Source organism: Heptranchias perlo, unplaced genomic scaffold (assembly GCF_035084215.1).
Source record: "Heptranchias perlo isolate sHepPer1 unplaced genomic scaffold, sHepPer1.hap1 HAP1_SCAFFOLD_43, whole genome shotgun sequence".
NCBI lineage: Eukaryota > Metazoa > Chordata > Chondrichthyes > Hexanchiformes > Hexanchidae > Heptranchias > Heptranchias perlo.
Genome location: NW_027139442.1, coordinates 10,462,125 through 10,482,490, shown reverse-complemented (window position 1 = coordinate 10,482,490; position 20,366 = coordinate 10,462,125). Strand labels below are relative to the sequence as shown.

General features: G+C 43.2%; 1 protein-coding gene and 1 long non-coding RNA gene across 2 annotated transcripts in view; both read left to right on the top strand.

Moving 5' to 3' along the window:
• Nucleotides 1–1,232: 1,232 nt before the first annotated feature.
• The window catches only part of LOC137312591 (zinc finger protein 850-like), a 69,291-nt gene continuing 50,157 nt past the window's right edge, over nucleotides 1,233–20,366 (top strand). The window contains exons 1-3 of the mRNA XM_067979120.1: nucleotides 1,233–1,798; nucleotides 1,930–3,371; nucleotides 5,927–6,158. Of these exons, the coding sequence (XP_067835221.1) occupies nucleotides 2,289–3,371; nucleotides 5,927–6,158 (1,315 nt within the window). The 5' untranslated portion in view covers nucleotides 1,233–1,798; nucleotides 1,930–2,288. The remainder of the gene's footprint in view (nucleotides 1,799–1,929; nucleotides 3,372–5,926; nucleotides 6,159–20,366) is intronic.
• Nucleotides 10,185–18,522, top strand: LOC137312684 (uncharacterized). The gene is made up of 3 exons (XR_010960787.1): nucleotides 10,185–10,402; nucleotides 10,766–10,856; nucleotides 16,067–18,522. It is a non-coding gene; the product is annotated as an uncharacterized lncRNA (long non-coding RNA).

Sequence of the window (20,366 nt, the reverse complement as noted above, 5' to 3'; positions counted from 1 at the left end):
GGCTGAATGGCCAACTCCTGTTCCTATGTTCCTAAATGCAGCCATCCGCAATAAGATTGTGGATGGCAAGGGCCTTGCTCACAAGTGAACGGACATCTGGAGGGAGATGCGGTGAGAGGAGGTGACTGGTCAGGGAGTGTCTGTAAATGAAGTAGAAATGGGGACGGTCAGGGAGCGTCTGTCAATGAAGGAGAAATGGTGATTGGTTAGGAAGTGTCTCGAAATGAAGTCGTAATGGGGACGTTCTGGGAGCGTCTGTCAATGAAGTAGAAATGTTGACTGGTCGTGGCGTGTCCGTAAATGAAGGATAAATGGTGACTGGTCATGGAGTGTCTGTCAATGAAGGAGAACTGGTGACAGGTCAGGGAGTGTCTATAAATGAAGGAAGAATGGGGACGGTCAGGGAGTGTCTGTAAATGAAGGAGAAATGCTGACTAGTTAGGGAGTGTCTGTAAATGAAGGAAAAATGGTGACTGGACAGGGATTGTCTCTAAATGAAGGATAAATGGTGACGGGTGAGGAAGTGTCTGCCTATGAAGGAGAAACAGTGAATTATCAGGGAGTGTCTATCAATGAAAGAGAAATGGGGTCAGGTCAGTGAATGTCTGTAAATGAAGAATAAATGGTGATCAGTCAGGGAGTGTCTGCAAATGAAGGAAAAATTGCCTGATTATGGAGTGTCTGTAAATGAAGGAAAAATAGTGTCTGGTTAGGGAGTGTCTATAAATGAAATCGAAATGGTGACAGGTCAGGGCGTGTCTATAAATGAAGGAGGAATGCTGACGGGTCAGGGAGTGTATATAAATGCAGGTGAAATGGCACCTGGTAAGGGAGTATCTATAAATGGGAGAGGACTTGGTGACAGGTCAGGGAGTGTCTATAAATGAAGGAGAAATGGTGACGGGATAGGGAGTATCTATAAATGTCGGAGAAATGGTGACAGTTCAGGCAGAGTCTGTAAATGACGGAGAAATTGTGACAGTTCAGGCAGAGTCTGTAAATGATGGAGAAATGGTGACTTGTCAGGCAGCGTTTGTTAATGAAGGAGAAATAGTAACTGGTCAAGGAGTGTCTGTCAATGAAGGAGGAACGGTGATTGGTCCGGGAGTGTCTATGAATGCAGGAGAAATGTTGACAGGTCAGGTATTGTCTACAAATGAAGAAGAAATAGTGATGGGCCAGGGAGCGTCTATTAATGAAGGAAAATGCTGACTGGTGAGAAAGAGTTTGTAAATGAAGGAGAAATGGCGAACGTTCAGGGAGCGTCTATAAATGAAGGAGAAATGGTGTTTGATCAGGGAGTGTCTGTAAATGAAAGTGAAATGCTGACTGGTCAGTGAGTGTCTGCAAATAAAGGAGAAATTGTGATAGGTCAGGGATAGTCTTTAAATGAAGGAGAAATGGTGACTGGTCAGGGTGATTCCGTCGCAAAATTTTGGAGATATTACATATGGACTGCTTACAGGCAGCTGTAGGGAGGGACATAGTGTCGAAATGAGGGGCAGACCATATATACACACAGCAAGAGTGAGCATCTTCAGGAGAGGAGAGGGGAACCAGTGAGTGTAGAACTGAATCCAACCAGAGTCAGCACCTTCAGCGGAGGAGAGGAAGGGGGACCAGTGAGTTTAGAACTGAATCCAGCCAGAGTCAGCACCTTCAGGGGAAGAGAGGGTTGGGAGCAGTGAGTGTAGAACTGAAACCAGTCCGAGTCGGGATCTTCAAGACAGAAAAATTAAATAGAAGGAAAATTGTTGCAAGTGATGCGATGGGTTTGCGTTTCAGCAGACGGAGGAGGGTGAGTGTGCGGGACGGGCATTTACAGTCTGTGGGAATGAGCGGGTAGAATGTTCCATAGAAACTAGAATTGCCTGTTCTGAATTTCTATCCCGTCTTCACAGTGAGGACTTTTGTTATCTCCTTTTACAGGGCATTAGAAGGGGAGGATTTGCAGACGACAAACTCAAACCAAACATCACGTCAAGATCTGACAGTCACTCGATTCACCAGCCCCTGAAGATTATCGGCCTTAAAATATAGGAGAAATGTTGATCTGTTCCATCTGTGGGAAAAGATTTCAAACATCACTGTGACTGGAATAGCAGCGAGACACACACACCCGAGTGAGAGTGTTCCAGTGCACTGACTGTGGAAAGAAATTTAACCAGTTACACAGCCTGAAAAAACATCGTACCATTCACAGTGGGGAGAAACAAGACAAATGTTCTCTGTGCAGACGAGACTTGAACTGATCGTCCAACCTGGAGAGACACGAGGACGCCCGCACCATGGAGAAACCGTGGAAATGTGGGGACTGTGGGAGGGGATTCAGTTACTCGTCCCGGCTGGAAACTCATCGACACAGACACACTGGGGAGAGGCCGTTCACCTGCTCCGTGTGTGGGAAGGGATTCACTCAGTCATCCCACCTCATTGAACATCAACTTGTTCACACTGATAAGAGACTTTTTAAATGTTCTGCCTGTGAGAAGAGCTTTAAACGAAAAAGTGATCTGCTGACACACCAACGTACTCACACTGGGGAGAGGCCGTTCACCTGCTCCGTGTGTGGGAAGGGATTCATTCAGTCATCCAACCTGCTGACACACCAGCGAATTCACACTGGGGAGAGGCCGTTCACCTGCTCCGTGTGTGGGAGCGGATTCACTCAATCTTCCCACCTCATTGAACATCAACTTGTTCACACTGATAAGTGTCTTTTTAAATGTTCTGTCTGTGAGAAGAAATTTAAAAGAAAAAGTGATCTGCTGACACACCAGCGTACTCACACTGGGGAGAGGCCGTTCATCTGCTCCGTGTGTGGGAAGGGATTTACTCGGTCATCCAGCCTACTGACACACCAGCGAGTCCACACTGGGGAGATGCCGTTCACCTGCTCTGTGTGTGGGAAGCGATTCACTCGATCATCCCACCTCCTGAGACATCAGCAAGTTCACATCGGGGAGAGGCCATTCACCTGCTCCCTGTGCGGGAAGGGATTCGCTCAGTCATCCACCCTGCTGACACACAAGCGAGTTCACACTGGGGAGAGGCCGTTCACCTGCTCCGTGTGTGGGAAGAGCTTTACTCAGTCATCCACCCTGCTGACACACCAACGAGTTCACACTGGGGAGAGGCCATTCACCTGCTCTGTGTGTGGGAAGGAATTCACATGTTCATCCGGCCTCATTGAACACCAACTTGTTCACACTGATAAGAGACCCTTTAAATGTTCTAACTGTGAGAAGAGCTTTAAAATAACATGGGATCTGATGAGACATGAACGTATTCACATTGAGGAAATTCCGATCACCTGTTCCGTGTGTGGGATGGGATTCACTCAGTCTTCCCACCTGCTGAGTCACCAGCGGGTTCACATTTGACTGCAGGAGTTGGATTCTGCTGTTATTGCTGTATCCAGGACTAAACCACGTTCATTCTGACAGTTGGAGTTTGTTTCTGATGTTAATGACCCCCTTTAACTGGGCTGCAGTTTAGTATTCTGTACAAGTGTCAAATAAATCAGCTTTCTTTTAAACACAGTGTTTTTGACCTTCATATCTCGATGATAAAAGAAACAGTTGGAGGACTTATGACGACGTGAGTGGAATACATCTTCGTACTGAGCTCCTCCACCTTTTTAAAAGATGGATCTTCAAGATATCCAAGTCTGACAGGACATAAAATTCTATTATATCACAGGGTCCAGTTCAATCAGCCTGAGCAGGTTTCCACTCTCCTTGTGTGAAAAAGAGCTTCCTGATTTCAATCCTTGACGCCCTAGCTCTAAATTTAAGGTTATGTCCTCTTGTTCTGGATTCCCCCACCAGAGAAAATAATTTCTGTTTCTACCACTTCGAATCACTTTATCATTTTAAATCCCTGGATCAGATCACCCCTCAAACTTCTAAACTCAAAGGAATGCAAAACCAAGTTTATGCAACCGGTCCTCATAATTGAACACTTCAATGCCCAGTATCATTCTGGTGAATCTGCACTGTCCCCCCTCCAAGATCAATATATCCTTGGTGAGGATCAGTACACCAGATGGGCTCTGACCAAGGCTATGCAGAACTGAAGCATCACTTCCTTTCCTTTGTATTCCAACACTAGCATTTAGTGATTTTTGTACATGGACACCCAAATCCCTTTGCTCCTTCACCATTCGCAGTCTCTCACTTTAAGAAAATACTCCAATGTTTCCTTTTTGCATCCAAAGTGAATGATCTCACACTTCCCCACATTGAACTCCATCTGCCACAGTTTGTCCATTCACTTAAACTTTCCCTTTGTAACTTCCTGCTCCCATCTACACAACTTACTGTGCCTCATAACTTAGTGTCATCTGGAAACTTGGATCTACAACTCTCTATTCCTCCATCCAAGTTATTGATAAATATGGTGAAAAGCTGAGGCCCCAGTACAGATCCATGGGGACACCACTAGTCATATCCCGCCAATCAAAGAAAATTCCCTTTCTCCTTACTCTTTTCTCCGACCTCCCAACCAAGGTCACTTTCAATTTTGTGCCTTTTATTTATTCCATTAATCTCTTGTGCTGAACCTTTTCAAATGCATTCTGTAAGTCCATATAGAAAACCTTCATAGACAATCCCCTGTCCACCTTGTTAGTTTCCTCAACAAATCCAACGAAATTAGTCAGATATGACCTGCCGTTCACAAATCCAAGTTGACTCTAAAATGACAGGTCTGTATTGTCCTGGTTTCTCCCTCCTTCCTTTCTTAAATAAACGGAGTGACATTTTCAACATTCATATCCAAAGGCACAATTCCTGAGTCTGGAGAGCTTTGGGAAATTATGATGAATGCATCTGCAATTTCCCCACCTGTTTCCTTTAAAACTCTGGGGTGGAAACCGTCACATCCTGGAGATTTCATTCTTAGTTTGCAGTTATTTATTTATCTGACTGTGTATAACAGGACAGAGTGTCCCAGCACTGACTGTGTGTATAACAGGACTGAATGTCCCAGCACTGAATGTGTCTACAACAGGACTGAATGTCCCAGCACTGACTGTGTCTATAACAGGACTGAGTGTCCCAGCACTGACTGTGTGTTATACAGGACTGAGAGTCCGAGCACTGAGGATGGCGAGACATGCGGTTGTCGGTGGAGATTAAATAGGTTGCAGGGGATTACAGAGATAGGGAGAGGCTGAGGGCCATGGAGGGATTTGAACACGAGGATTGTAGGGCTGGAAGAGGGTGCAGAGATAGGGAGGGGGTGAGGGCCATAGAGGGATTTGAACACGAGGATGAGAATTTTAAAATCGAGGCATTGCCACACCGGGAGCCAATGTAATAGAACACGAACAGAGCAAGACACACACAGAGGCCTCAAAACAGAGCATGGACGGTCTGAAAGACCACCTCCCTCCAGGGGTCACGATACCTCCATCGCGGGTTCGTGGTCACACCATCCCGGGGTCGCGGTCCCTCCGTCCCTGTGGTAGCGGTCCCTCCGTCCCTGGGGTCGCGGTACCTCCGTCCCTGGGGTCGCGGTCCCTCCATCCCGCGTTCACGGCCCCTCCCTCCCGGGGTCGCGTTCCCTCCGTCCGCGGGGTAACATTCCCTCCATCCCTGGGATCGCAGTTCCTCCATCCCGGGGTCGACGCCCCGCTGTCCCAGGATCGCGGTCCCACCATCCCGGGGTCGCGGTCCCTCCATCCCCGGGTCTCAGTCCCACCGTTCCAGGGTCTCGGTCCCTCCATCCCGGGGTCTCGGTCCCACCATCCCGGGGTCGCGGTCCCTCCGTCCCGGGGTCTCAGTCCCACCGTTCCAGGGTCTCGGTCCCTCCATCCCGGGGTCTCGGTCCCTCCATCACGGTGTCTCGATCCCACCGTCCCGGGGTCTCGGTCCCTCCGTCCCGTGGGTTGCGACCCCATTAACGCCGATCGGGCCTGAAGTCGGAGGAGCTGTTGCCCGGGCCGGCCTCACGGCGCCATTCCAAGGCCCCGGGGCCCAGGCCACTTCCAAATGCCGACCCTCCCTCTGTCGGTCTCGAGCCCGCCCACAGCAGCGGCCCTCCGACCGCCGACCCGAGGCCGCCATCATCATCCTCCCGGGACGCGCCTGTTGCTGAAGGAACGCGGCATAGGGACCGCGCGGCGCATGCGCGGCGCCCCTCGGGCCGGAGATGTATGTGCTCATCGCGATGTCAGCGCGCAAAGGTGAGAGACGGTGCCGCGTGTCACGTGATAGGAGGAGTCAGCCCAGGACGAAGGCGGGCGGAGGTGAGGGCTGTCAATCAAAGGGCCCGGAGTCAGCACTCACTGCGCACAGGGTTTGGAGAATTTGTTCAAAAAATAAAAATAGAAATGTACAAAAAAGAGGATAAATTGCAAATTCAATAAGCTGAATTAAAAACAGAAATGTCCAAAGTCACATAAGACTAATGGTCTGGGTCCTCCTGCCTCTCTCAGTCTTCTCAACCTGGGGCACAGGATGAGCAGAATGCTTGAATATATATTTTTTAATGCAGAGTGCGCTGGATGTATGGAATGGACCAGCAAGGGAGGCAGTGGGGCCTGATTGTATCAGCAAATTCCACAGAGTTGGGAAAGTACCTGATAGCGCTACCTTGGGATATGACAGCCTAGAAATTGGGATCTTTCATTCATTTTTTACACTTGTGCACTTATTTTTATTGATTGGTGCACCTGGACACCTAAACCCCTCTGCTCCTCCACAGTCCCCAGTTTCTCACCCTGAAGAAAACACTCCCTATTTCTCACCTGATGCCTGCAATAAATGATATTTGTATAACTTCCAACATCTTTACGATTCGGGTCTGTTTCCACTCTTCAGTGTCCAATAAGAAGAGAAATAGTGAGACTGGAACTTTATTTAATATTTCAAAATATACTTTATTTCATAAAATTCATGAATATACACAGTTCAATGTGAATATTACAATTACAATTCAAAACAAATACAATAGACATCATACGATTCCATTATTACAAGTCAAAACACAGTAAATATCTTCTAACACATGCTGTACAATACAAGGTGGGATAGCCTTACACGTTTGCCTTTCCCAATAAAGCCTTTGTGTCGGCCGCACCTCGCTTCAGTGTGCACCTCAGCATGAAATACTGGACCTTGGATTGTGCCAGTGGCCAACACTTGGCCGCGGACAGTTCCCTCGGCAGGAAGACCAGCAAGTTTCGGGTGAACAAAGGGCCTCCTTGACCGAATTGATGGTCTTCCAGCAACTGTTGATATCTGTCTCGGTGTGCATCTTGGACAACTGCCCATAGAGGACAGTGACCTGTGTTACCGAGCTGTTGGGGATGAACTCCTCTTCGACACCACGGTATAGGGGTCCAGTCTCCGTGGAGGGGGTTATCAGCTTTTACCCGAATACACGGATCCATTCGCCCACATTCATGTTAGTGTTTGGCAAACACTATCTGATGTCTTTCACACACCTGTCGAACCTTGGGGTCAGAGACGTAGGGGGTATTTTCACCTACACATCTTGGGCGGTAAACTGACGGAGCAAGAATTAAAATCGGGTCGGGTGATCCGCTCTACCAGTTCAGTCCCCAGCGATGGTGAAAATTTCCCTCCACGTGTTATGAACCAATGTAATTTGAGAAAATGGACCAGCTTGTGGGCTTCGAAGATTCATTCTTGGGCGTAAGTCAGGAAAGGTGTGGCCGATTTTAAGTACCCTCGCCTGGCGGAAATAGGGTGGTCGAGGCTTGTAAATGGTGTCAGGTCATTACCGCCCCTTTAACACTGTCGTTCCTGCCTCCACCATCGTGGGTCATGTCCTGAGAAGAGCGGCCCGAGCAACACCCACCTGTTTCCGGTCAGGCCACGTGTAATATGTAAATCAGAGTATTATGACGTACAGGGGCAACCATTTAATGCTGGCTAAAAATGGTTGGAGGAGCCGCCCTTTCGATGGGCATTGAGTGGTCCAGAACACTGAGAAGTTTCTTTTTAACTCATATTTTGTGGGGCAAGGAGGAGCAGGAGAGCTTTCCCTTGGCCTGCTGCGGCCGTGTGAAATCTCCCGCCCCCAGATCGTCTCAGAAATGTATCAGCAGGTTTCCTTATAGATCTCTGTAACCAGGCCCAGCCTCATGTCCCATTAAACTCCCTGCAGTGAGCAAACATTGCTGCACAGCAGCTCAGAGAGGAAACGATCTCCGGAACTCCCCACTGGAGTTTGAAATTACATTAATATTTTACCAGTTAGTAACGGTCCGGGTGTTGGTCCATTATTATTCTGTTCTGGTCAAAACAAATGTCCCAATGAACAGGACGCTGTCTGACCCTGACAGCTCACCCTCAGTCCATCCCACAAGACAGTGTGTGTGATGGGAAATAATCATCAACCGAAATGGAGCATTTGATTTTATTCATTACAGGATTAAACATTTAATATTGAAATCATATTATTTCCCGACTAATAACAGCAAACCATTTCATGTTCGAATCACATCTTGTATTATTTCTCAAAAAGCATTTGTTGGATAAAATATAATTCCTGTCTGTTATTTCCAAATTTATTTGAAGTATTGGATTGATATCAGTTACTTCAGTGAACTCATTGGTGGCAATGGATAGTAAAATCAGGCGTAGTGAACAATGGGGGCCCGATCCGCTATCGCCGACTTACTCCACCGCCAAAGCGGAAAATCCACTCTCATTCAGCAGTTTACAAAAATCTTATTCCAGCTGATTTGTCGAATCTCATGTGTTGGGGTTTGAATTGTGAAGCGGATTTTCTCCGCCAGTTTTACCGTCTCACAGAGACTCTCACCCTGAATCTGTGAAAAGGTTATGACCATGAACTGGGACTGGAGCCGAACACATCCCCAGTTACGGTGTGGCCTGGACACCCCATTCTCTCTGTTTTATATCAGACAGTATTCCACCTTCAAAATTAGCACTCGAGAGAGAAAGCGAGACACACACCGTCAGTCTTACACTTCCTATCAGTATGTTCATATCACGCTCAATAGCAGTATCCAACCTTCATATACAGCACCAGAGAATGAGAGAGAAAGGGAGACAGATACGGTGACAGAGCGAGCGGAGAGGCACAGTGCAACAGTATCAGTTCCAGACTGACTTGTAAAGTTGCGTTTTATCCAGAAATTCCCGTTGTGGAGACAGAAGATGTAGTCTTATCTCTCACTGATATACCAGAGACGGACACACCATTAATCCCACACTCAGGGACAGTGCAGAGAGTGACAAAAACAATGTTGGCCGAATTTAACCCTCTCTTGCCTGTTGTACTACATTCGGTTTTGCAGATCAGGGCTGTTCGCTATTACTCTCAGTGACCGAGAGTTTCAATCTGATTATATTAATATGGGACTGTTGCTGTCAGATATTAATCCTACACGCTCCCAGCAAATACACGGACTCCGACTTTCATCCCATTTTTCTCCAGGATTGGTTTGAGAAACCCTGCATCCAGTTTCGGAGTCACACGTTAATTAATGGTTAATGGGGCCAAGAATGAAAAGAATCCTTTGGCTCATTTCAAAACGTCCCACTTTATCTATGAAAGACTATTTACCATCAAAATATAACGAGAGAAACAGCAGGGATGGAAACATCTAGTTTAATAGTTAGAGATTGTAAAGTCAGTCTGGATTCCAGCGTTAGGCACTGGTGGAATCCCATCTGTTTCCCATTCTGGTGTCTGTTCCTGCACTGCCTGTGGACCCCATTCCCTCTGACCTTTCCCCCAGACCCATCTCCTTTGCTCAGACTCTGAAAAATTCCAATTGGGGAAAGTTTCCATCGATTTTTGTATTGGGAATTAAACCAGATATCTGCGCATGCGTGAATCAGCCCCGCCCCCCGCGCTGCTTGTTGGTGAGTGGAAGAGCGCATGCGCGATCCCCTCCCCCTGCTGGGCCGATTGGGGCCATTCCCTCAGTGAGCGGAAGAAGATGGTTTGAAACAGCCCAGAATGGAGAGATCATGACCCCCGGGCGAAGGGAGCAAAGAGCAGCCTCGTTACAGCAGCTCATCGCTTCGGGATCGTGTCCGCAGATGGACTCAGAGATCGGTATTGAGTCCGGGGGAAGGTCAGGGGGAGTCCGGGGGCTTTTCGTAAGAGGCGGAGTGGATCAGGAACTTGTCCCGGAACATGGAGTGAGAGGGGGAAGGAAGAGGTCATTCTCGGGCTGTGTGTGCACCGGGTGTGTCCAGGGGAAGGGAGAGAGAATGGGGAGAAACTGCTATTTAAAATCATTGCTGCTTTCTCTCCCCAAACCAGTCGTGAATGTTCCTGGTTTAGTTCCAGTCTCACCCTGTTTATTGTTATTGGAGAGTGAATAGTGGAAACAGAGCCGGACAGTAATGATGTGTGGACTTCTACAAAGAGCAACTATTGAAGGCACCAGGTGAGAAGTGTGAAGGACACAATTTAAACAACTGCTGTTATATTTCTGTTGAACGGTTATTCTCCTGGGAGAGGGAATTAGAAACCTGACCTGTAGAAAGTCCCCGCCCCATCGGGTAGTCCCATTCATGGATCAGTGCGGGGGTTGGGTTGAGTCTGGATGTCACTAAATTGTTGTAAAACAGCCCAACACACCTGGTGTGCAGAAGCTGAGTGCTGCAGTACTGCAGTGGAGTCAGACACTGACACTCTTTGTATCGCTGATTTATATAATTATCATTAACAGAGCTATTAAACTTATCACTTTTGTATTTTCTACCTCACTGGTTCTGGAGTTACAACAGTTACTTTTTTCATCTGACAGAAAAATACTTGAAGGGCCAAGAATAAATGTGATGCTTCCTCCATCCTAGGCACAAGGAACAGTGCAGCCAGCTCCTCCTCACACACAGTAGGTACGTTATCATTCACAGAGACGCAGACAGGTCATCAGTTCCACAGTCTCAGACAGCAGAAGCAGTCAGTCCCAAACTGATCCCAATATCCGGAGGCACATTTTCAATCCAACACGGAAACAGAGCAGGTGAGGCAGACGCTGTTTCCATTTCCCCCTAACTCAGTACCACTGACAGGTAGATACAAAAATCCCAGTCCAAAGTCATGCTTTAAGATTGTCAATCCCACAGTAGGTTAACAGTAGCTACGAATTAAATACCAGATAGTAATCACACATGGTGCCCGATTGAAAGTTACGGAATTAATTGCAATAATGTAACCCGAGATTCAAATTGAATACTTGACCAGAACTTCACACACATGTGAGTTTAATACATGTCGTATCCATTCGAATAGTGTAGCATGAGATACAAATTGCATACAGGTCCAAAACTCTCATACAGTGTCAGATTGAGAAATGCTGTGACAGCGTAACATGAGAAACAAATTAGATATCAGTTTATAATACACTCATGGTATGAGATTTAAAGATACAGTATCAATTCTATTAGTGCAGACTGAGATACACATTACACAGCAGTCCAAAAATGTCATCATATCAGTTTGAAAGATACATTATCATTCAAATTTGTGTTCAGAGATACAGATTTAATCATAGTCCAAAAAGCACACAAATTATCTGATTAAAAACCTCCAGCATCTTATCCGAAAGTGCATCCATATTTACAAATTAAATAATGAGAAAAACTATTCAAACATTAAGATATTAAAGCTAAATTATTGAACGCTATAATATAAACAGAGAGAATAATTTTACAGACACAGAATGAATCCCACACTCGCATACCGTACCAGACACTGAGACACGCAGAAGGAATCTCAAACTCACATACAATACCAGAGACTGACAGATACAAAAAGTGAATCCCACACTCACACACAGCACCAGAGACTGACAGGTAAAGTATGAATCCCACACTCACACAAGCTACCTGAGACTGAGATACAGAAAGAATCCCAAACTAACCTACAGTATGAGAAACTGCATATGTGGAAATAATACACACACACAGTACTAGAGAAGGTATATACAGACCGAAACCCACACACAGTACCAGAGAATGTATATACAGAATGAATGCCACACACAGTACTAGAGAAGGTATATACAGAGTGAATCCCACACACAGCACAAGAGAAGGTATATACAGAATGAATCCCACACACAGTACTGGAGAAGGTATATACAGAGTGAATCCCACACACAGTACTGGAGAAGGTATATACAGAGTGAATCACACACACAGTTCTAGTGAAGGTATATACAGAGTGAATCCCACAAACAGTAATAGAGAAGGTATATACAGAGTGAATCCCACACACAGTACTAGAGAAGGTATATACAGAGTGAATCCCGCACTCACATAGAGTACCAGAGTGTGACAGATACAGAATCTATACCACAATCACACACAGTACCAGAGACTGAGAGATCCCAAATGAATCTCACAGTCACCTACATTAGTACAGGCTGATTTACACTTAACATACCAGACCAAATATCTCATAATGTCAGATTGAAAGATACATTATCAATTCCATTGGTGCAGACTGATCTACACATTACATATCACTACAAAAAAACTGACACAGATTCAGACTGAAATATACAGTATTCCATTCACACAGACTGAGCTACACATTATATACAAGTTCAAAAATGTCACCATATCAGTTTGGAAGACACACCAAATCACAATTGTGTTTCCATCGATACAGATTTAATAGAATTCCAAAAAGTGCCCACATTCTCTGATTATAACCTGCAACATTACATTTTGAAGTGTATCAGTATCTACCAATAAAAGACCGGGGAACATATTCATACATTAATGTATTAAAGTACAGTTTTGAATGCTGTACAATAAACGGAGATACAATTTACTTAAATATAATGAATGAATCTCACACTCAGATACAGTGCCAGAGACTGACATGTACATGAATCCCATGCTCACACAATGTACCAGTGACTGGCAGATCCAGAGTGAATGCCGCACTCACACATTGTGGCACAGACTGACAGATACAGAATTTATATCACTCACACACTGTATCAGAAATTAAGAGGTATGGAATGAATATCTCACTCACTTACAGCACCAGATACAAACAGAAACAGAATGAATCACTCATACACGCGCGCGCGCGCACACACACACACACACACACACACACACACACAACCAGAGACTGATAGGAACACAATTAATCCCACATTCACATACAGTACCAGTGATTGAGAGATACAGAATGAATCCCACACTCGCACACAGTACAAGAGACTGACAGATACAGAATGAACCCCACACCCACACACAGTACCAGAGATTGACAGATACAGACTGAATCCCACACTCACGCACAGTACCAGAGAATGACAGATACAGGATGAATCCCACACTCACACACAATACCAGGGACTGAGAGATAAAGAATTAATCACACACTCACACACAGTACCACCGATTGACAGATACAGAATTAATCTCACAGTCATGTTACTGCAGACTGAGTTATACATCAGATACCAGTCCAAAAACCTCATAGTGTCTGATTGAAAGATGCAGTATCAATTCCATTAGTGCAGACTGATCTACATTTTATATACATTGCAAAATACTCATACAGTATTATACTGAAACATACAGTATCAATACCATTGGTACAGACTGAGCTACACGTTACACACAAGTCCAAAAACCTCATAAATGATCAGACTGGAAGATGTAGTTTCAATTCTATTATCACAGACTGAGACACAGATTACATGGCAGTCCAACAATCTCATAAATGATGACTGGAAGATACAGTATCAATTCTATTAGCACAGACTGAACTACACATTACATATCAGTCCGAAAATCTCATACAATATTAGGCTGAAAGATACAGTATCAATTTCATTAGTGCAGACTGAACCACACATGATATAGCAATCCAAGAATCTCATACCTTATCAGACTCAAAGATACAATATCAATTCCATTTGCACAGACTGAGGTACATGTGACACACCAGTCCAAAAATCTCATAGAATATCACATTGAAAGATTCAGTATCACTTCCATTAGTGCAGACTGAGCTACATCTCACATTCCAGGCCAAAAATGTCATACAGTATCAGACTGATAGAGACAGTATCCACTCCTTTAGTGCAGGATGAGCTACATTTAATACCAGTTCAAAAATCTCATACAGTGTTCGACTCAGATACAGAATTAATTCCATCAGTGCAGACTGAGCTGCACACTACATACCAGTCCAATAATTTCACTGTGAACAGATTGAAAGGTACATTATCATTCACAATAGAGTTCAGAGATTAAGATGTGATCCCACTCCAAAACTCACACACGTTGTTTGATTGAAGGAAATTAATATTTACAGATTAAATACACGATGAAGAACTATATCATTTAAAGTGTTAAAGATACAGTTTCAAATACAATGCTGTAAACTGAAAGAAGAATACAGAATGAATCCAGACTTGCACATTGTCTCAGAGACTGAATTACAGAATGAATCCCAAACTGAGATAAAGCAGCAGAGAATGGCAGATACAGAATGTATCCCACACTCAGATACAACACCAGAGATTGACAGATACATAATGTATCCCACACTCAGATACAACACCAGAGATTGACAGTTGCAGAGTTAATTCCACACTCACACATAGTACCAGAGACTGACTGATACAGAATGAACCCATCACTTATATGCAGTACCTGAAACTGACAGATGCAGAATATACCCCATGCTCACACTCAAAAACAGAGTCTGACAGATACAGAATGAATCCCAACGTACCAGAGACTGACAGATACAGAATGAACCCATCACTTATATATAGTACCTGAAACTGACAGATGCAGAATATACCCCATGCTCACACTCAATAACAGAGTCTGACAAATACAGAATAAACCCCACCAGACACAGTACCAGAGACTGACCTCTACTGGACGGAAGCGAGAATTGTAAAAGAGCGGAAAAAAATTCACATTTCCTGTCGTGGTTACAGAAACAGGACAATGTGCAATGTGAGGAAAGTTTCTGTCTGTAACTTTTATTCTCGTATTTTTGCACATTTTGATAGTGAAAAATGAAGTCAATTGATTCATAATAATTTTTTTGTTTTACTCATTCGATAGTTGTGAATTTGCCCCATTATTTTTCACTTACATTGCGCAGTATTTCTCTCTAATTTCTCAGGATGATTTACATTGCTCCTCTGTCCCGTTTAGACTCTTAATTTCCAAGCAGTATGTGGCCTCCTTAATCCCCCTGGCAAAATGCACCAGCTCACACCTTTCTATATTGAAATTCAATGGCCATTTACACGGCCGTTCTGCAAGCTGATTTTGTCGTAGTCTTCCTCGATATAGACAATATACCCGAAATTAATTACAAGAATTTAAAACAGCGTTGCAAGTAGTGTTTGGTCCAACAGCTCGTCTCCATTCCCAGTTTTTCCAAATCCCACCCGTGCAATATAATGTGAAGAATGAGTTGATCTTCTGTCCCTCTCTCATCTGCAAACTTCAATGATCCGGGATTTGGGGACATCTACTGGCCGGAATCAGAACTGCAACAGTTCGGAACAAATTGCTGAAACCGGACAATGTGCAGTGTGAGCGTGTTTGTGATTGGTGCCAGGTACTAAATCTGATTTTTTTTCTACCTGCCCTGTTTGTGATTGAACAGTAAACAGAGCCGGACAGTAAGGATGTGGGGAGTTATACAAAGAGCATCTATTGCAGGCATCATGTGAGAAATATGAAGGACACATTTTAAACAGCGGCTCTGTGGTTTTGGTTGAACTGTTAGCCACATCGGAGAGGGGATTAGAAGCCTGATGTGTGCAAAGGTCCCCGCCCCATCGGGTCGTCCCATTCATGGATCAGCGAAGGTGTTGGATTGTGTCTGGATGTCACTAAATTGTTGTAAAACAGCCCAACACACCTGGTGTGCAGAAGCTGAGTGCTGCAGTACTGCAGTGGAGTCAGACACTGACACTGTTTGTATCACTGGTTTTCATTTGTGGATATTACAATGATTATTAACAGAGAGATTCAATTGATCACTTTTGTATTTTCTACCTCACCTGTTCTTGAGTTACAAGACTTAATTTCTCTTTCTACAGGCAAATACTTGAAGGACCCAGAATCAGTGTGATGTTTCCTCCGCAAGGAACAGTGCAGCCAGCTCCTTCTCACACACAGTATGTACATTATCACTCAGTGCACAGAGACACAGACAAGTCATCAGTTCCACAGTCTCACACTTCAGAAATAGTCAATCCCACACTGATCCCAATCCAACAGTCAAACAGAGCAGGAGATACAGATGGAATTTCCATTTCTAAACAACTCAGTACCGCTGACCGGCAGATAAATAATTCCCAGTCCAAAATCACACCCACTATCAGATTGAAAGGCAATGTGTTAATCTCACATTAGTTCAGCATTAGCTACAAATTAAATACCAGTTAGAACTGACACATGGGACCGATTGATAGATACAGAATGAATCACAATAGTGTACCCCGAGATTCAAATTAAATACCAGCCCACAACTCACACACATTATGAGTTTAAAGATGCAGTATTCATGCCAATAGTGTACACTGAGATACAAATTAGATACCAGTTCAGATGTTACCCATATTTGACTCACATATATCTCCACGAACTTCATAGTGTCAGTGAAATGTACAGTGTCAATTCCTTTACTGCAGACTGAGATACACATTAGATACCAGTCCAAAATTCTCATACAGTATCAGATTGAAAGATACAATATCAATTCCATTAATACAGATTGAGCTGCTCATTATATACCAGTGCAAAATTCACATGCAGTATCGTACTGAAATATACAGTTTCAATTCCTTTACTGCAGACTGAGGTACACAGTAGATGCCAGTCCAAAAATCACATTCAGTGTCAGACTGAAAGACACAGTTTCGATTTGACTCGTATAGACTGACCCACACGTTACATGCCAATATACAAATCTCACTGTATCAGGCTGAAAGATACAGTATCAATCCCATTAGTGCAGACTGAGCGACACATCCTATACTGGTCTAAAAATCTCAGTGACAGGTTGAAAGATACAGTATTAATTCCAACAGTGCAGATTGAGCAACACATTATATATGGTCCAAAATTCGAATACAGTATCGTAATGAAAGATACAGTATCAATTTCATTACTGCAGACTGAGGTACACATTTGTTACCAGTCCAAAATTCTCATACAGTATCAGATTGAAAGATGCATTATCAATTCCATTAGTGCAGACTGAGCTACACATTACATACAGTCCAAAAATCACATTCAGGGTCATGCTGAAAGATACAGTATCAATCCCAGTATTGCAGACTGAGCCACACCTTACAAACCAATCTAAATATATTACACGGTATTAGACTGAAAGGCACAGTACGAATTCCATTAGTACAGACCCAGCTACATATTGTATGCAGTCCAAAATTCGTATATACATATTATCATATTGAAACATACAGTCTGAATCCTATTAGTGTAGACGAAGCTACACATTGCAAACGATTCCAATAATTACTTCAAACTCATGCTGAAAGGTATGGCATCAATTCCATTATTGCGGACTGAGTTATTCCTGACATACCAGTCCAAATATAGCACAAAGTGTCAGCCTGAAAGATAAAGTATCAATTCCATTAGCGCAGACTGAGCTGCACAATAAATACCAGACCAATAATTTCACGGTAAAATATTGAAATATACATTATCATTTACAATAGTCTTTCAAGAGATTAAGATGTAATCCTACACCAAACCTCACACATTGTTTGATTGAAACAAAATACAGAAGTGTATCCATATTTAAAAAATAATGCTAGACAAAGGACCGTGCAAACATTAATGAATTAAAGATACAGTTTCAAGTAACATGCTGTATCCTGAAATAAGAATACAAAACGAATCCAGACTTGCACTTTGTCCCAGAGACTGAGTTACAGAATGAATCCCACACTGAGATAAAATTCCAGAGACTTCCAGTCACAGAATGAATCCCACACTCACAGGTGGCTCCAGAGACTGACAGATACAGAATGAATCCCACACTCACACACAGTACCAGAGACTGACAGATACAGAATGAATCCAACACTCACACACAGTACCAGAGACTGACAAATTCAGTATTAATCCCACACTCACACAAAGTACCTGAGACTGACAGGTTCAGAATGAATCCCACACTCACACAAAGAACCAGAGACTGACAGATACAGAATGAATCCCACACTCACACAAAGTACCAGAGACTGACAAATTCAGAAAGAATCCCACACTCACATACAGTACCAGAGAATGACAGATAGAGAATTAATCTCACACTCACAGACAGTACTGGAGGCTGACAGATACAGAATGAATATACAGTCTGACATCGACTGGCCGTAAGCGAGAACTCTAACAGAGTGGAACAAATTCACATTTTCTGTCGTTACAGAAACAGGACAAAGTGCAATGTGAGGAAATAGTTTCTCTCTGTAACTTCTACTCTGTTTTTTTAAAATATTTTGACAGTGAAAAATTAAGACAACTGACTCATAATAAAGTTTTTGTTTTGTTGATTCAAAAGTTGTGAATTTGCCCCATTATATTTCACTCTACATTGCGCAATATTTCTGTCTGATTTCTCAGGACATGAATTAGATTAATTCAAATAAATCGAACTAAAACACAAATAAAAACTGAGCACAAAGCTGGAAGTTTTAATGGCGACCGTCAAAAGTGAAAGGGATGAAATAGAGAGAAAAAAATACCAAAAATGCTGGAAAGACTCAGCAGGTCCGGCAGCATATGTGGAGAAGGGAAGCTCGGGTTAACGGTTCAGGACTATGACCCTTCAATAGATCAGAAAGGTTAATCCGACATAATTTAAATAAGGGACGGGAATCAGCAGAGATAAAAAACTTCAGAAAATCTATTAATTTCACTGAATCCGGGCAATTGTTTCCCGTATCCACTGTACAGATCAGTGCAAATAATAACACAAAGGCAAAGAGTTAAATTCAAAGTTATGGGGGAAAGAAATGACCTTTCAAAGTATTTTTTTAAATATAAATAAGACCCGTTTGTGTTTTCGAAACACTATCCCTCTGAACATCATCAAATTCGGTTCCAGTCTTGGTGATTCTGAATTCAGCGTGCTGGGATTCAAACCTGTTGGAATGAACTGTTTGGAAGGCAGCTCTGCTCACCATTATATATTTCACTAGGAGGGAAAAATCGAGTGTTTCTGTGGAGTTTGGGTTTGGGGTATCTGGTACTTTAATCATAGACAATAAATAGTTTCCAAACATCAGCCCCTGAACAGACACAACAAGCTGGTGGAATTTCTCATTCATATATATTAAATAAGAGGAATGCAAAAGCGAATAGGAAGAGGTTAGGAAGAAGTCACAAAAACAATTAGGGAAGCAAACAGGAACTACGAAATCAAATTATCAAGGAATATAAAAAGAAATAGTAAATTATTCCACAGACACAAAAATAACAAAAGGAAAACCAGAATAGTTTGAGTGCCACTAAGGGATGCACAAGATAAACTCACAGGTAATGTCAGCGAAATGGCAGAAATATTGAATTGTTACTTTGCCTCAGTATTTACCAGGCAGATTAACAGGGTAAATATGATATAGAGGAAGAGGTCAATAAAGATATCAAGACATTTAAGTTAGAAAGGGTGGTTAAACTGGTCCAGATGGATTGCATCCGCACATATTAAATGAAGCAAGGGAAGAGATAGCAGAGGCACTGTTACATATATAGAAAAAAAATCATCTCAAAAACGAATAGTGCCAAAGGGCAGGATGATAGTTAATGTGATTCATATATTTTGAAACAGGAGATAGAACAAGTCCAGGGAACTATAGGCCAGTTAACAAAAGGTCGGTGGCAGGAATGATCATGGAATCTTTTACTCAATGAAGCAATCGAAAAACATCTAGAAACCGAAAATATAATAAAGAATAGTCAGCACGGATTTCAGAAAGGGAATGTTTAACAGTTTGACAGAAGGTTTGAAAGTTTAAATTACAGTTCAACATAACTTATCTGCTTTTCAATTCTATTCCTCGAGAAATAAACCCCAGTGCTGTGTTTGCTTTCTGTGGCCTCATCAACCTGTGTTGCTACTTTTAATGATTTGTCAATCTGTACCCCGAAATCCCTTCGCTCTTCTACCACATTTAGACTCTTATTTTCCAAGCAGTATGAGGCCTCCTTATTCCCCCGAGCAAAATGCACCATCTCACACCTTTCTACATTGAAATTCAATGGCCATTTACACCGCCTTTCATCAAGCTTATTAAAGTCTTCTTGTATTTTGTTGGATTCTTCGTCAGTATAGACTATACACCCTAAATTAATTACAAGAATTTA